Source organism: Haliotis asinina, chromosome 3 (assembly GCF_037392515.1).
Source record: "Haliotis asinina isolate JCU_RB_2024 chromosome 3, JCU_Hal_asi_v2, whole genome shotgun sequence".
Taxonomy (NCBI): domain Eukaryota; kingdom Metazoa; phylum Mollusca; class Gastropoda; order Lepetellida; family Haliotidae; genus Haliotis; species Haliotis asinina.
The window spans coordinates 2,893,357-2,912,182 of record NC_090282.1 but is presented as its reverse complement, the minus strand read 5'-3'; the positions used below and the strand labels follow the sequence as shown (position 1 = coordinate 2,912,182).

The 18,826-nt window shown below is 41.4% G+C and overlaps 1 protein-coding gene across 1 annotated transcript in view; it reads left to right on the top strand.

The window, feature by feature from the left end:
* Positions 1–2,243: 2,243 nt before the first annotated feature.
* LOC137277263 (uncharacterized) overlaps positions 2,244–18,826 on the top strand; it is a 33,475-nt gene continuing 16,892 nt past the window's right edge. The window contains exons 1-2 of the mRNA XM_067808923.1: positions 2,244–2,344; positions 3,114–3,240. Coding sequence (XP_067665024.1) covers positions 2,244–2,344; positions 3,114–3,240 — 228 coding nt within the window. The remainder of the gene's footprint in view (positions 2,345–3,113; positions 3,241–18,826) is intronic.

Sequence of the window (18,826 nt, the reverse complement as noted above, 5' to 3'; positions counted from 1 at the left end):
TATCACTAATGGTGAAGTCGTTCACATGACCTCTAAACTCACCCTTGTAAGTCTGCCAACAACAAATTTTGACTTGCAGAATCTTTTGGACGAGTCCGGATACTCTAAATGGTGTATGCATTGATGCACATAAAGTGTTTTTAGTGCAAGTACAACAACGTTATTTCTGGTCATTCAGATAGATCAAAATATCCTTCTGTTTACCATATGCTAGAACGTGTCCCAGATGCTGCCAGCATGCCCGTGGCCGTGGTACACGTTGTCGATAGGATCCGGGCATAGTGGGCCACACCAGCCTATCAGTTTGCTTCAGTGTCTGTTAATCACATCTTTATTATCACATCGGAATGTTGAGCCTGCTGATCAATGATGACTAACGCTTAATCACTTTCATCTAATCGGACATTTTGAAGTCCTGTCGTTGAGGTAAATGCATTCCCTCACACTACAGCAGTCACTGACAGAAATTATTCTTAACAGACACATCTTATCAGGTGATGATGCTTCTAAAATCTATTTCAAGAAACTAAACTACAAAGATTCTAAAGCAGAATAATTTGCTCGTAATCTATGGTTTTGTGGCAATGCATGTTATCGCCAGACATTTGGTTCTTGTGTGTTCTTTAGACAATAGGCTACACGTACATGTTCCAACTGTATCTACTCCGAGTACATCCTGGATAGAAGTGATTTTAAGCAAGCCTAAGGTTACCAATGAGTGACAACGACAGTGTGAACCCAGTTTAAGTAAACTTGGTCTCAGTGTTATTCGTTGCATTCAACCACTGAGTCTAACACACCCTAGTAGAAGGTCGCGTCATGTAACCTTTGAGCAACCTATGACCGTCCAGTCGCACGCGAGACGGTTAAAGAGATTTATCCAATTAGACAACGGCTACAATTTAGGGGTCGGAGGGACTTAGAAAATATTCAGGTCACTGACACAGATCTCTCCACAAACAAAAATCCACATATAACACAGTTATTTGACCTGCAGTATATACACTTTGGGGTTTCTGTTGACATGGTTACATGTTGACATCTTTCCACAAGATGACATCCTTGAATATTGCCAGAAACACTATTTTAAGCGACTGTTAACTCACCGTTGTCATGGTTGTAACGTACGCCGTGTGCATCATCCGGAAGCGAACGTGCGCGAAATAGCATTCGGAATCGTTCGGGTACGAACCATCTTGAGATAAAAAGTGCGAATGTCCACTTTCGCTATTTGGTAAGCCGTTCTGATTGGTCAGTCTCAAAGGTGACCTGACGCGACCGCCCATAAGGTTTTGTTAGACTCAGTAGGTGTATGACGAAAAGTAATGAGGCTTAGTTTACTTAGAGTGAGTATGAACCCTAACAGCAATGGTAATGCCAATACATCAGTGATAAAATATTTCAGCTTCAGCGGATACCCAAGGTAGTGAATTAAACTTTAACGTCACACAGGCATATCTCAGCCATATAGTGACGGCGACGAAGTATGTATAAGAAGTTAATGGGGTTCCTGGGGACTTACAGTACTTCAACTCCCTGCAGGAATCCTCCGCAGGACGACGATCCAACTTCGATCTTCACAGAAGCGCTGATCTTAATGTCAAGTGAGATGATGGAAGCATACGCTTGTTACCTTATACCGTTTACAATTTTTGAAGACATTTCCCAGGGATGCCTGATTACTCTGATTACTCAAGATGATTGCAGATAACCGTCTACACACAGCGACGTGCACACCGCCGCGGATGACGTAATCTTAACAGAAACAAAGCGATGTAATATTAACAATATTGTTTTACTGAACACTACCCTGCTGCGAAAGAATGATTCACCCTGGAAAACAAATGTTACGCAATGAAACCAGGAGCATGAGGACCTGCGGTCTTTTCGTAACGTTCACAATTGTTTTGTCTTTGTTACTTAAGATTTCAGTTGTTGCTATTTGAAGTGACACAGTCGAAAATCGGAATTGCGAAGTACTATGGAAGCAATTTGACACAATGCTACTGCTTCTGAATGAAACGGCTTGTACAGTCTCCCCGACGAATACGAGGGGCTACAGACAGGCGATTCACTAGGTACGATAACGGTCCTGCGTTTGTTTCCGGGTTATAAAACACAAATCATGGGGTAAAAGTTGTGAACACACAAAACTTTCCTCACTTCAGGCTCCCCTCCCACCTAGTGATATAACTCAGAACTCACTGGCTCGTGATCACAATGGGCACACGCTTACTGCCATAATGGCGCATCCCAGACTGCTTCCGTTCATTCAGTTCGTGTCCAACAACGAGGCAATCCTCGTTTTGCCTCCTCCCCAGGCCCCACCCACCCCCATCCCCGAGTACAGGAGACACCCGGTGTCACCTACAATCTTTTAGGGAGAGTTCCTGAGCAGTTAGAAGGAACACGCGTACGGACAGTATGTAAATTGGAATTAAAAGAGTCTGTTCTAAGTGCTGTGTGCTCTTGCCACTTTAGCAAATTCAATTTTCACTCGAAGCATCCATAAGAAAAGTTTTAATTTCTTTCCTCGGCGCTGCAAGAATTAAGATAAAACCCGTAACGGTACGTGTTGTGTGAGATGTGACAAGTGCAGACTTTAATTGAATTAAAACCTCGTTCCTTGCTCAAACTAGCAATCATGTCGTTTTCTGCAGGTTGTACACGTCCCGAATGACAGACAGAATCATTGACTAAGGTATGGAGAAAAATGTCGAAAAAACGACAGAAGCTGGATATCTAAAAAAGTTATAGTGGGCTAATCACAAGGGCGGCATGCTCCATATTGCCCACACGTCGGCGAGGCTTCTACAGTAGCACTACATAAGTAGTCACGTCAACAATTTGCTTTTCTGAGTATATTGTTGTGGGAAAACACTTCTGTTATAAATCCGCATGTTTGATGGAATTCATGTCGAACTGTTGTAAGCTCGTATGCTCTGAAACTTGTTTGTTGCACTAGAACGAGCTAGCATGCTTCCTGAAACTTGTGGTTAGATGTGAGGAACTCGTAAACTTGATAAAACAAACATTGCGCTGTGGTGAGTTTGCAATGCTTGATCGTGTTGAGCTGACCTGAGCTCGTATGCATGATGAAACATGTTATCAAGGGGAGGGAAGATCAACTCTATGACAGCGTACCAACCAAAAGGAGAGGGAAGATCGGCTTTAGGACAGCATGTCAACCCAAGGGAGGAAGAGATCAGCTTTAGGACAGCGTGTCAACCCAAAGGAGAGGTGAGATCAGCTTTAGGACAGTGTGTCAACCCAAAGGAGAGGGAAGATCGGCTTTAGGACAGTCTGTCAAGTCAAGGGAGAGGGGAGATTCTCCTAATGTCCCCAAGTTCCTACCGCCTTCTTAAAATATCTAGGATTGAAGTCTATAGTCGCTTGTCCGACTGTAGTAAGCAAGGGTGCAAATGTGTAGTCTGGGCTGCCTAACCGTATTTAGGTTCCTGTTGTAGCATTAGAATATAACCTTGCTCCGTAGTGACTATGAAAACATCAGTTCTCGCTGCCTACTGTTGCGAATGTTCCTCCCATACACAAATCAGGGTCAGTTCCGAACGTCATTGACAGTCGAGTATATGATCTACTTGAACTTTATAATCATGCACGATAAAGTATTTATCTCAAATTCAAAATATACAAGCAGCAATACTCCTCACATATCAATGAAATCGCCCATGAAAACATTACTGTTGTCATTGCTACTTTGTGTTTCGGAAAAATATGCAAGGTTGATGGTTGCCTTTCATTGGCTTGTGACCACGCACATTCTTGTAGTTGTAACTCAACACGATACATTGTAACGTATGTACATATCTCAGGGTAAGCGAATAAACCAGCCGTTTTACTGTTGCAATTTTCAGAGTATTTTAAACCAAGTGTTTTCAATGTATAACAGTAGTGGACCACAAAAGGCCTGTAGCAATGTTATTGTTTTCGATAAACTCAGTGCCAGTTACATATCTGTGATCTGTGTAAATTATTGATTGAAATTTTCAAGCAATGAACAATTACGCAGTTCTCAGTTTCAGGAAAAAGAACATGATCGAGAATTATACATCGCGCACACGTCAACACTGAAACATTTGTCTTTATCGTGCAGACTATAATATTACCAGCATTCATGAATTTCATGTCCCATTCACGTCATCAAATCCCAAATGTGTGATCCTTGCTGCTGAATGTTTTCCCTATGCAAAGAAGAAACATCTCCACACTTAGAAAGTCTAGCTATTGGGTGCTGTCTGTGTTAAGATGTATTATCTAAATGTTATATCTTGTCTTTTGTCTTTACATGGAGACATGATATAAACGTTCTGTACGTCAGGAAAAGCTGTTGTTACAGGATTCCATGTTGATTCCCATGTTGCGACAGGAATGTAGACAGCTAGATTGGGATGTCAGTTTTCAAGAATGTTGATTCCTAGGTTACAGCAGGAATGTAGACAGCTAGATGGGGATGTCAGTGTTCAAGAATGTTGATTCCTAGGTTACAGCAGGAATGTAGACAGTTAGATGGGGATGTCAGTGTTCAAGAATGTTGATTCCTATGTTACAGCAGGAATGTAGACAGCTAGATGGGGACGTCAGTGTTCAAGAATGTTGATTTCTAGGTTACAGCAGGAATGTAGACAGCTAGATGGGGACGTCAGTGTTCAAGAATGTTGATTCCTATGTTACAGCAGGAATGTAGACAGCTAGATGGGGACGTCAGTGTTCAAGAATGTTGATTCCTAGGTTACAGCAGGAATGTAGACAGCTAGATGGGGACGTCAGTGTTCAAGAATGTTGATTCCTAGGTTACAGCAGGAATGTAGACAGCTAGATGGGGACGTCAGTGTTCAAGAATGTTGATTTCTAGGTTATAGCAGGAATGTAGACAGCTAGATGGGGACGTCAGTGTTCAAGAATGTTGATTTCTAGGTTACAGCAGGAATGTAGACAGCTAGATGGGGATGTCAGTGTTCAAGAATGTTGATTCCTAGGTTATAGCAGGAATGTAGACAGTTAGATGGGGACGTCAGTGCTCAAGAATGTTGATTTCTAGGTTACAGCAGGAATGTAGACAGCTAGATGGGGACGTCAGTGTTCAAGAATGTTGAATGTCTTTCACACATGCGACAACAAACATCGTGCTGAATCATCACTTCTGATCAAAGTGCCAGTCACATGACCGGAACGAGTTCAACGCACTATTTAAACCAGTCTATGCTCTTATGAAGCAATTGCAAACGGGATAATATCAGATGGTACCTTTTAACTTTAAGTTAGCTTTACTTAATTAGAACTCATCCATGTGGATGTGGATGTTGCTTAACAAACGTTATGGCTTGAATATTGTATTAATAAATTACAAACTTGGGTTTCGCGTGTTTATTAAATAAAATATATTAACTTGTGTAATTCATAATTACATTGTATGAGAGGAAACTCAAGCATGGTCCACTACGTATATGAACATAAACGTTAAAATAATGCCCCTGTAATGCCCCTTGTAATGACCCCTGTCATGTCCCCTGTGATGACCCCTGTCATGTCACCTTTCATGCCCATGCCATGTCCCTGTAATCACCCCTGTCATGACCCCTGTGATGACCCCTGTCATGTCACCTTTCATGCCCATGCCATGTCCCTGTAATCACCCCTGTCATGACCCCTGCCACCCCCTGTCATGTCCCTGTAATGGCCCCTGTAATGGTCCGAGCTGCAACACTGCCACGTGTGATATGGACGCCTTATTGAGTGGTCAAGTCTCAGGTGGAAGGGTTGAATGATCTTGTTCTATTATCATACCACTGATGCCTCCAGTCCGCGTGCTGTCCCTTGTCGTTTTCCGTAATTCCTCGTCCGATTTCGTCCCAGACACGTCGGGTGAAAGAGACACCCAAGAGAGATTACTGAAATTCTTGTTTTCCGAGAAGTCCGGGAACCCGAGGGGTGTCTGGGCAGTCGTTGTTCTGCGGAAGGAGCTGTAGGTAGGACGGGGCGACAAACAGGGGAGCGACTTCACGCCTTGTCCGTTGATGGTAACTGATGCCTCCCAACACTTTCCTCTCCCCATCGTCCTTCTTGCAAGACGCAGCAGTGAGTTCAACCTTGTCAACTTCGACTCATCTATGATCAAAACCTGGTACCATTGACGACGTTGTTGACGGTGCCAGGGAGTCAGCCGGTGACGGAAGTACATGTATATGATGTACGTACGAGTAACTGCCCACTAACCTGTCTCTATGTGTCAGTATCTAATGACTGTCCGTGTAGCGTTCTCCCTTCCCCAACAAAAGAAATAAAATGGCAATGGAAGAGTAAAAGAAAATATTACTAACCGCGAAAGCTTTCAAAGTATTCTTCATTCCATATCGAGGTGACATCCCCTCCCTACCGAATTCTAGGAATTTACACCTGAAAAAACAGTACAAGCCTTAACATGGAATTGTATCTGCCGACAGGCTTCTGACTGGTGTGAGACATTTCCATCCTATAACACATTATTAAACTTTGACTAATCCCATGGATGGTGTAATCCTGATCAAACAGTTTCGGAGCAAGAGTGGAGTGAGAGTCTTTGAAATCTTTGAAGAAAGAGCATGCTCAAGTACATCTCGACATTATGAAATAGACTGACCAAAGGTAAGAGTTATTGGAACATTGCTCGACAGAAAGGGCATGTTGACTGTAGGAAAGTGCAATGCGAACCGACAGAAGCAGGCTCCATCGTCAAAGATGCTTGTTTCATACGTCCTCGTGGATGCGAACCGACAGAAGCAGGCTCCATCGTCAGAAGATGCTTGTTTCATACGTCCTCGTGGATGTCACAAGGAATATCAATATCTCAATATAATATACACAATGTCCTTCTTTTAAAGCATGTTTGCTAAAGAATTGCCCCTTGTGCTTAAATCCTTGGCGTTTATCATTACTGATAAGGACAGGTAAGAAGAATGGTCAACATGACGTCAGTGCTGGTTGTCTATGTAAATCAATATTCCTTAAAATACAGTTCTACCAGCAGCATCACAATCTAGCACAGTGATTCCTCCGCGCGTACAAACACTCAGTGCTTTTGGATATTCAGTTCATCATAGTTTATAACACTTAGTGACGATTACTAGTGAATATTTTGTAGTGAGTAAGTCAGTATGGTTTTATGCCGCTTTCAGCAATATTCCAGCAATATCACGGCGGGGGACCCCATACTGCCCTTATGGGCTTCACATATTGTGCCTTTGTGGGAAGTTGAACCCGGGTCCTCGGCGAGATGAGGTACGGCTTTCACCACATGACTACCTAACCGTCCCTACATATCGTAATACTAAGTGTATGCTGGTGCAAACTGATTTCACATCCCCCGAATTACTTTTAGTCCACTGATTTCACAGCTCTTGCACTATATTTAGTCCACTAATTCCACAGCTCTTGCACTATATTTAGTCCACTAATTTCACAGCTCTTGCACAATATTTAGTCCACTAATTTCACAGCTCTTGCACTATATCTAGTCCACTAATTTCACAGCCCCCGCAGTACATTTGTTCCACTGATTTCACAGCCCCCCGGCAGTACTTTTTCTCCACTGATATCACAGCCCCCCGCAATACATTTAGTCCACTAATTTCACAGCCCCCGCAGTAAATTCACTCCATTAATTTCACAACTCTTGCACTACATATAGTCCACTAATTTCACAGCTCCTCCCGCAGTACATTGGCTCAAGTGATGCCAAAATCCCAGGCCAGGTCTTATTTAGAAAAAAATAATGTAATAAGAAGTGTTTATTCGTTATGTTCTCAGTAGATTTATGTACCGGAGTTGAGATTATTTTCCCCCGTCCCCTTAAACACAACAGCTGTTTCGTCAAATATAATATACATCCTGATAATCTTGTTCGTTAATTGACGGACAATAATAGTAACATTTCATGTTCATCACGCGTCAAAACATCACACCCATACTGGTATATCCATGCGATCAAAGGCCTTTAAACATACAATCTGGTCGTTCGTATTAGATGCACTTAAAAACATTGCTTTTACACATGGCTCCTTTTAACATTCGTATTGCATCGTTGAGGTTTAATTGGCAGACAACTATGTATGTTAAAGGCATCGAGCGTATCATAGTTAAAGTTTTCAAATCATCACATTTGATTAAAACATCTCTGCAATCTCTCAGATTTATTTCTAGAAGATGCAAAGCTCCACGGCTTCCTATCACTAGAGACGACAAACTGCAGCTTAACCTGATATCCTGGCCCTACCATTGCGGTCCAGGTATATAGACCGTAGCCAAAATCCGGATATTCAAACGATTTACTTCAGATATGGAAACGTTTTCAATTTCAGTTAATCAGTTTCTAAAACGGCGATCACCACAAAACGAGTTTATTTTAAAGCGGTTTTTAATTTAAATCCGTTGGAGGTAAAAAGGAAAGCCGTGTATAGGGTCTAATTGCGTCTCTGTACGGCGTGGGGTGTCTGGGCCGTGTCACATGGCCTGGGGACAGGGCTCATTAGGAACGCAATTCTCTTCTTATTTCCCCTCACACTATGTCCTGTTGAAAATAACTTACGCTTAAAATATTGCCCATTTTCTCTTCCTTCCCTAGTTTCTCATCCTACCGAGTACTGATGTACTTGTCATGGCGTGGTATGCTAATTGAATTTAATACTTAAATCTGAACATTCAAGCTGTTAGGGTAATACAAAGTATCGATAAATGATGCTGAATATATTTTGAGACTGTATGATAAACAGAAAGGAAGTGCCGCTGGACATCACTGCATTGGTGGACATGAGCATTCACAGGACCAGGCACCGCTATGCTGGTGGACAAAAACCTCCACAGGAATAGGCACCGCTATGCTGGTGGATATTACTCTCCTCAGGAATAGGCACCACTTTATTGGTGGACACTGCAATAAACAGGAATAGGAACCACTATATTGGTGGACACTAGCATCCACAGGAACAGGCACCGCTATACCGGTGGACATTACTCTCCACAGATATGCAATGATGACAGTAGGTATCAGTGAAAAATGTCTCGTGTTCAAAACAAAAGGACAAAAGTAGTTCGGTCATTAAAAATATAGTTCAGTACCCATTGCTACATTTACATTTATAGCCACTCTTAAAAGCCATTCAATAAATCCGAGTAGTGTGTTCAACTGTGACCCCACTGTGTGAGTGTGAGACGTCTCCAACGGGATGCAGATAAAATGTACTGAGAGTGCCTTTGGCACCTCTTTGTCGATTTTGGCTTCCTGGGTTTTGAAGTACACCCGAATGAGGTTCATTCATATCAATCTTATACGTACTTTCCCCCATATAGGTGGACCTGTCAAAAACAATCATATCCATGATACAAAAAGAGCAGTTACATGGACAAAAATTACCAAGCCACACTTATGTGTATGTCATGAATACCATTTCACAGACACACCCGTTCATGAAAACCATTTCACAGACACACCCGTTCATGAATACCATTTCACAGACACACCCGTTCATGAAAACCATTTCACAGACACACCCGTTCATGAATACCATTTCACAGACACACCCGTTCATGAATACCATTTCACAGACACACCCGTTCATGAATACCATTTCACAGACACACCCGTTCATGAATACCATTTCACAGACACACCCGTTCATGAATACCGTTTCACAGACACACCCGTTCATGAATACCGTTTCACAGACACACCCGTTCATGAATACCGTTTCACAGACACACCCGTTCATGAATACCGTTTCACAGACACACCCGTTCATGAATACATAACTATTTGAGCTGATTGTTTATGCTACGTATTCTATTCAAAAGACTTCATCAGTCAGTCGCTACTGCACACTTCGTGGCTGTTATCACTAGTTTTCAGGGTTTCATTTACTTTCAAAGCTATTTAACCCTTTATGCCAAAATGAGAACTGTTTGGGGGATGGTAAAAATTTGCTAAACATTTGCCTGGGACAACTCAAGGTTTTCGTCTGATCCACCTTTCCTGAAGATATTAATAGACGCTCTGTTGCTGCCATGTTGTTCGGTGAAACACAGCCAAAATCTGCCACAAATAAAACTGTTTTGATTCAGTATGGGATTTATATTTTGATTAGTTTCAATAATTCAACATTTAGCACAGCATCACATTTATTTCATTTTATCACAGCATTAAAAATTCTTTTATATATACATGACTGAAATATTCATTTCAAACGTCGTGACCTATTTTCTGGAAAGAGACAAACTACCGTCTACGATATAATACCTAATGTACCTTCTATTTTAGAAATCACCAAATACCGATAAACCACTGCATTGATGAAAGACTAATCTCACTGATATTGAAAACGTATTAGAACAAACGTAAGTGTAGGCGACATGGTGTAGAACCTAGACCCAAAAAGATGGTGAAATGTAGAGCAGGTCTGGTGGCTGAATGGGATGTGATTTCCCACAATCAGGCACGATTTAGCTTTGCTTGAATCCACCTCTTGCGTATTGTCCGGTATGGTCTGGTTCGTGTTGTATTTTCAAGGTATTATAATAGCAGCGGAAATGTATCTGCATATGAGCAGACCGAATGTTCCGACAGTACACGTACACGTACACATGGAACATTGAACGCGACCTGTTTTTTATGCATCATTACCGTTAGAATGAGCCTTAAGTGGGAAATGTTTAGTGCTACCTCGGGGGTTTTAGGATGCAATATGTCATTCAGTTATGGTGATGTTTTAACCGATAACAGGACTGGATTGCATTTACCAAATTTAATCAAGATAGTCTACAACTGTAGACAGTAATATCACATACTAGTATCTGCTCATCTTAAAACTATTTTGTTAATGTCACTTCATCTTCCATCTGCACTGACATGCTGCAAAGCCTTAAAGTTGATGAATAACAATATGACATCGCAATGGAAGGTTTGTAGGTAACATAACCAGTATGTTAATGTGGTGTGTACTTTTTGTTGCGTTTACAGTGTGAATTGTTACTTTGACTTATTGTACACCGTCACTTTGGCTTGGTCGGGGCTGTCACGGACGCTTCCATTTTGTTAATGACGATTTTGGATTTTGGATGGTGGATGGTGGATGGTGGATGGTGGATGGATTCACTCCAAAGTGGCGGACAACTTCCCTTTGTGATGTTCCCACCAACAACATCACGATAGCTTGTTCACTGCCGTGACTAGTGAAACGGTTGAACCATAGTGCCTTCTATACATCCAAAATCTGGCTATGCATGAGCATGTCATAAAAACCATGCACCCAAACTGGTCGAAGGAATCTGCCAGGGTTGTGTTTTCATGAACTGTACCCACTTTACCTATGCCAGAAGCACGAAACGGTTTGGAACCCAGGTCTGCATATGGTTTTATTCGGAACCCTCACATCACTCACATCACTATATTTTCGTGTGATACATACCATTACTTCATAAAGCTTTGTTAGACATTCCTAACAACAATTTCAATGTATGTCAGTATATGAATATTCCCCTAGGTGGGGAAACATTTTTATATTTTCTCATGTTTTTTTCAAATGAAAAGATGTTAAAGGTTTAAATGTTGCCATTCGCATTGGAGTTTGCTGATTGTTCTGTTATTACTCTCTTCCTAGTTCACTGGGGGGTAAGTGACGATAATCTGACAGTTTGAGACATGTTTCGCATCCGTGCATTATAGTGTGTAGTTCATGATTCGTGATTCCTACATTCGTCAAATAGCACCTCAAGTCTTGGTGAGCAATGAAGGGTCTGCTGAGAGTACTATAGGGACAACATACTGACACCCTTTATTGTCTCAATACGACCACGCCCTAACTCACCGGGCACGAATCGTCACCAAAGGGAGCACATTCCCAGAAACCTGCGCACGATATAGAGACGTGTGCGTCGAGCTCACAGAGAGTCGATTTCTGGAAATAACGAGCGAGAATATTTAGTGAAGACATGTTTCGGTAAACGAAACACCTGAGCATTAGGCAACACTATGCAGACGAGTTGTATTTGCTCCAGTACATAAGAGAAATGAAGCGTATTTGTGACCTAGCGGGCTCAATACCTCCAAACATAATAAAAATTCAAAAATAATATTGCCAAGTTAGTGTTGAGAGAATGAGTGGCAATCTGCAGCTCGTTTCCGATGAGTTCGATAGGGTAGACGTCGGGTGGCCATGTTGGCCACCCCGAGTGGAGAATGGTCCCTTGCTGTAAGTGGCCATCAACGACCTTTCACCAATGAGGTGGTGCGTTGTGCTCCATGGGAACGAAGCCTAGCCCGACTGCGCCAACAACGTGCGTCCCAACGCATCCAGAATGTCATATCTGTTGTGCACATGTTTCTTGGTGCCCGCTGATGGACATGATGGTCGGTTCCTCCAGATCCACTTGTCCCATAGTTGATGATTCAGCAGCCTAGTTAGACGTCACGTTCGGCCATTTAGGAAACCTGAAATCTCTACATTTGTCTACACACATGGGCAAGGCTATCTGTGACGTCTAGACAGAATCCAACCCAGGGCTAATGTGTCCAATTGCCCTGATCTTATGTCCAATCCAAATGTGCGTGTTTGAGATGCCGGGGCAGATGTCGGATGTCAGTTGACAATGTGAGGAAGAAACATGTCCATAGTCGTTTAATATATTACATACTTGTTTAGCCATCGCTGTGGATAATAATGTCTGTTCTGAAAATTCCCTACATAAAAGTTTAAGGTATCCGCCTCTGAATCCAGCTGCTTGGATGTAAATGTGAAACAGACTCTCAGGTCCGGGTGGCATCTGGTGTGTAATTGTAATTTGATCATTATTGTCCCGAATAAGATTCCAGGTATACCTGAGGCGAACATTCATGTGTGGGCCGAGTTCCCTCATCTCCATTTTACCTAGTCCTGAAGTATTTGTGACAGGTGGGCATAACCATACAGATCTCCTAGAGATGGATCATATCTGGCACCCCGCGGGATGCTACGTTCTGTGTTGGTCATATTGTCCATCCACAGCTTTGTGTTAGTAAACCTCCATTGGCAAACGTTTCATTTTTGAAACCTTTGTCCTGAAGCTTTAAGTGCAGTTGGTTTTGTGCTGTCTGGCGGCTTTGTGGTGCCTTAATGTTTGGGCAGTGTTGATGCAACAGACCTTGTCTACCACACCACACAGCGTTCGTCTGCTCAGTACTGCCAAAACCTTTTCTTAAGACGATACAATGTTTTTTTGCGAACATACTCAAGAGATAGATCGTCATCCCGTTTTCTCTTGAGATACATCCCCACACGTTTGGCGGAGATGTACTGATACCGTCACAACACCACACATGGCACAAATCCCTCGTGACATGTATACTGCCTTAACACATACTACATATGACATAAACTCCTTGACACACTCCACATATCGAACACACCATTGTGATATTGATTCAACATTAAACTTGGTGCGACCCGGGTGACACTGACAGAGGACAGACTCTTAATGACATTGGCTTTACATAAACATCAAACATGGTAAAACATCAAGTGATACTGATTTATAATTTGATGATATGAAACTAATTTGTTCGTGGACATCCTTCGGGAAACGTAAATAACTATTCCGCGTATCGCCGAGGTCCTCCGACCACCAGTAACATAATACTGTTTGCAGAAAGAGTAATAAAGTTAATATCAGCCACTGGCAAAAACATTCTCACTCAATCGAGTTCTCTGCATCGGGTGCTACAATCATCTATTTCATAAACGTAGAAAAATAACAATGTTTTCTTCGAGTCGCGACATTAGAGAATTTGAATGAGCCTGTGGCGTAATTTGTTCTTTCAAGGTTATCTGGAAACTGAAGGGATAGTTGCAAGATTTCTGTACTTAACCGTATGAAATGGAACTAAACTTGATCGATTTTCAACAAATATTTCAAAAAGGGACCCGTTCTTCACACGGAGCGTCCTCCGGTATTACGCACGCCCAATCCCGCTCAATGGTGGAGTACACAATCCGCAGAGTCGGGTCACAGGGACACAGCGGCTTAACTAGCTAAGGTGGATCCAGGGTATTTATAGGCCAAAAGCAATAATCTAATAATTAAACGTTTCAAACAGAACCTGAAATGGGAAAGGCATCTGAGTAACATTCATTGAATTAGATTAAACTCGTTACGCAGGGCTTTCAAATTTCAAATCACGCACAGAATTTATAGCGTTAGTTTAAAATATTCTATTCAAATTACGGTTGATTTAAGCTGCTTGTGGTAGTACCACTCGGCTGCGGCGCTGACTGACACTAATCTATTTCATTATGTAACAAAATAGGCAATCAAGTATTCATGAGCCTGTTCATATCTGTAATATGTCTATTTCAATAGCTCAAATTTCCGTGACAAACAAAAACGAACTTACCTCCGTTTAAGATGCTCAGTTTTATGTGCTGCCAACCAAGTTGTTCAAGTTATACGTTGTCATTTACCCAGGAAGGTCATGGATTCACATCACATCGGGGATGTTACATTAATTACATTACTCGTTGATGTAACGTTGGTTTTATGCAATGTGAGAATGTCATTGGAAAACGGAGAGAAAAATCATGCTCTACTCATCTTGTGATTGGCTAGTTGCATGAGGAGAGACAATGCCACAGTGTGTTATAGCTTGCCTCATTGGAAATTATTAACTAATATTGAATTATATTCCCATTTCCTCGTCAAACAGTTTATACTGATCCCCCTAAAATGGCACTCCCATGTTTATGTAAATGTTGAATGCCATGTATTATACTTGAAGAGTGTATCACTTGTGGCAAATGTATAACTGTATTAAGCCTTGTTTATGCATGAAAGATATCAAAGTGGCGTGATGTGCTTCCGTTAGATCACCTGAGTTAATCGGAGAAAATATGGGTGCAGTATGTTCCAACTTTAGTGAAGTTATGTCTAAGCATTTCTCGGCACAAGAAATATTCTCTTGGAATCAGCAATATTGCCTCCATTCACAAGGGATTCAACGCATATCCCTGAAAGGATATGGTATACCATACTTATTACATTGTGCGCATAAAGTTAATCTATGCACATCATTTCATGACATTTTCCAGAGTGGCTTTGTGTACGTCAGGTTTCTGCATCTTTTTGATGTTTTGTTCATGCGGTTCAGCTATCGACAAAATATCTGTTGTTGTCAATTTATACTTATGGACTGTGCAACTCAAGACAATGACACATTACCTTTGTGAATCGCGGAACAGCGCGCAATATTTTGATTGGATGTACGATATGATGACGAGAGAAATGCAAAGCAAAGAAAGATGTGGAAATGTGATTCTTTGAACAGTATTCAGGTATATCAGAACATGTCTTGAGAAGCCGAACATTGACGTGAGAAGCCTAAACACTGATGTCAGAAGCCTGAATCTTGACGTGGGAAGCCTGAACCTTGACTTGCTAAGCCTGACCATTGAAGTGAGAAGCCTGAACATTGACGTGAGACGTCTGATCATTGACCTGAGAAGACTGCAGTGAGACAGGTCTCAATGTGATGTTGGCAAACAAACACTTCAAGGCCAAACTGGATTCGAACCCTCTGTCTTCTATGCTTCTGTAGTGTTTAAGGGCCCAACGCGACACATCGAATTTGTTTCAAATTATCTGTGGAACTGGTTCATTAAGTCAACACATATGTAATAAATCCTTCATTTAAGCTTCTGTGTAGAACTTTTGTCCGCCCTTTTATTCGATCACAAATAGAGAGTACTATATTAAACCAGTGTTCACAGCATGATTAACACTCACCAGAAGCATAAGCAGGTAAATATATTTCAGTGTCAGAAGAGACAAGCTGACATTTTACACCCTGAAACAATTGTCTACCCCAGTACTTTCAATACTACTCCAGTACTGTCTACTTTCAGTAGAAATGCAAAATTGTAAAGACATCCAATAGCTCTTTCCTTTTGTATACGAATAGAACAACAGCCATGCTCTTACTAAATACAAAGTCACTTAGTTGTAAGCCATTTGGAAATAGTGGATTGTTGAGGGACACAACTGCCAGAGCTATCTGATCACAATCCCTTTCAGGAAGTAAGTCATATTTGACTGTCAAGGAACCTAGAACGTTGGACTTATTTTTGATCTAATGGAAATCCTGACTACAAGGGGGACACAAGGGTTAATACTCCAGCTGCGATATAGTAGCAAGTGGTGATATGAATGTGTTTGAGTTTGATCCTTTGAGATGGTTTGAGTTGGATCATGTGAGTCAATGACGCCAACTGGCTCTTCGTAATGTTTGAAAGGTTTGAGATGACATCGTATTTACCCCCATCTGGCCAATCAATTAAGAATCTAAGTTACTTACTTGACCTCTCAGCACGTTTCGAAGTAACGACTGACCGTGTTAGCCAGGAGCAACATCAATGATCTCACTTAACATGTTCCAGTTCCACATCATGATCACGTGAACTGAATTTGAGGGATCAAAAAGGAAAAGGGTCGTTCACGTACTGACCGCCAAGCAGTGAAATGTTGTCACAGTTCGCCCACGTTCTTCATGCTGTTCTGGTGGAGGATACACATAACCCTCCTTTCATTTTTTTTAATACAATGTTACACATATGCATTGAATTTAGGAATGATATATTTTAAATTTCCCCTAATTGGTGAATGTACATTTAACAGTTTATTCTGATCTCACATAGGTGCTCCATAACATGCGTGCAATTGAAACTGTATTCATACGTGAGTGCTCTCCCGTTTCCATGGAGGTAATCTTTGTACCTCAGAATATATCTAGCTGAATACGCCCATCAGAAGTTGTAGCCATTCATAACTTGAAAAATATGAATTCAATTTATATGTAAAGTGTATCTATTTCGTGTTTTAGACACAATATGGAATCTAATAATGCATGCCATGTAATACTGAAGGTGAATAACAGCATAATCGTTGTTTTCAAATTTCACGAAATAGGCAGTATGGATATCACTTTATAAATGGGGAAGCGTCTGACTGTGCGGAATGGAACGTTTAGGTTGTTTCACTGTGTGACCTGGTGGAGAGAAATGTCATTATTCCCCTGCAGTTGACTTTGCCGATATCTCTCCGTGCTGTGCCCCTCTATTGTTTCAGAACCAAGAATCTACAAGCTACATGACATGGCTGTAAACTGAACAATTACATAATATATGTACCTACATTGTGTTATGTGGTTCCTGAGGTCCGCCACAAATATTGTTCCAAACAGAGTAGAATGTGCATGTTTTGTCCTCCAGCAGTATATGCTGGACGAAAAGCTTCTTCAGAATTTGAGGACGAAGGTGTGAGTGGTCATCAAGATCAACGAGAGTAGCTGTGGTCTGTGTGCATGCATCTTGGCTACGTTTACAACACTGAGTGGCTTGTGCTGACTTGTAGGATCGTGCATCGACATGAACATGTGGCAACTTTACAATACATACATCTCAGAGGTATTCTATCTGCGTCTTAATGAAACAATCAAACGCAACCAAGAAATGTATAAAAATAGGCATAAACGACCACAGACACATGCACAGACACACACACATCTATACATTCATTTCACTAATTCATTGCCATTTCAACGAAGGAACTACATTATGGTGTGTTTTTGCTACTGTTATGAGGGCTAGGTGATAACTATTATGGGTCACATGTCGCATCATATAAGTTCAATAGCAACAAAATATTAACGGCACGCCATTTCAGTTAGCGCCTCGGGGTTGTATTTCTTGAGGTGATCTTAACTGTTTTGACTGGTGGTCAACACGATATGGAATATTCTGAGAGAGTACTGATAGAGTATATATGTCTCATTACACACACACACACACACACACACACACACAAATATATATATATATATATATATATATAGATAGATAGATAGATATAGATAGATAGATAGATAGATAGATAGGCTGCTTGTTGTGTTAATGGACACACACGGACTTTCAGTGGATACATCTGTCTGCCTCGTCTGTCAACATCAACAGACTTGCATTCAAGATTGACCGCTCTCACAGTAAACTGCTGTAACTGCCAAGATTCTGTTGAGTTAATATTTGATATTTGTGACTCATTATCTTAGTCTTGTGACGCTATTCTATTGTACTAGAATTCGGTGTATTGTAACTTGCTCGGACCCGTGAAGGTCCCGGGGTAGAATAGGCCTTCAGCAACCCATGCTTGCCATAAAAGGTGACTATGCTTGTCGTAAGAGGCGACTAACGGGATCGGGTGGTCAGACTAGCTGACTTGGTTGACACATGTCATCGGTTCCCCATTGCGCAGATCGATGCTCATGTTGTTGATCACTGGATTATCTGGTCCAGACCCGATTATTTACAGACCGTCGCCATATAGCTGGAATATTGCTAAGTGCGACGTAAAACTAAACTCACTCACCCGCTCACTTGTAACTTGCTCATTGTTTGCTCAGTATATCATTGAATATTTTAGACTTGTCAGTGTTATATTTTGCTGGTTCGAAGAGAATTTCTAATACCTTTTCTCACGGCAGTGCATTAACCGTAACACTATATAAGACAATTTTAGCAAAGTTTGTGAACGTCATTATATATGAGTTTGATTATAATAAGCTCTGATTGTGAAACGTCAAACGTCCTCCTGCTGTACCCTTTTCCTTTTTGATCCCTAAAATTCAGTTTCTGAATGTCCCTGTGCTGTCAGTAGGTTCATGTCTACATGTGTGTAAAAGTGCATTTCTCACTGGCCACAGATAATCAACACCGTACCTATCATACTATGTCATGAACGTTTCTGTTTTTCTTCCACAGTT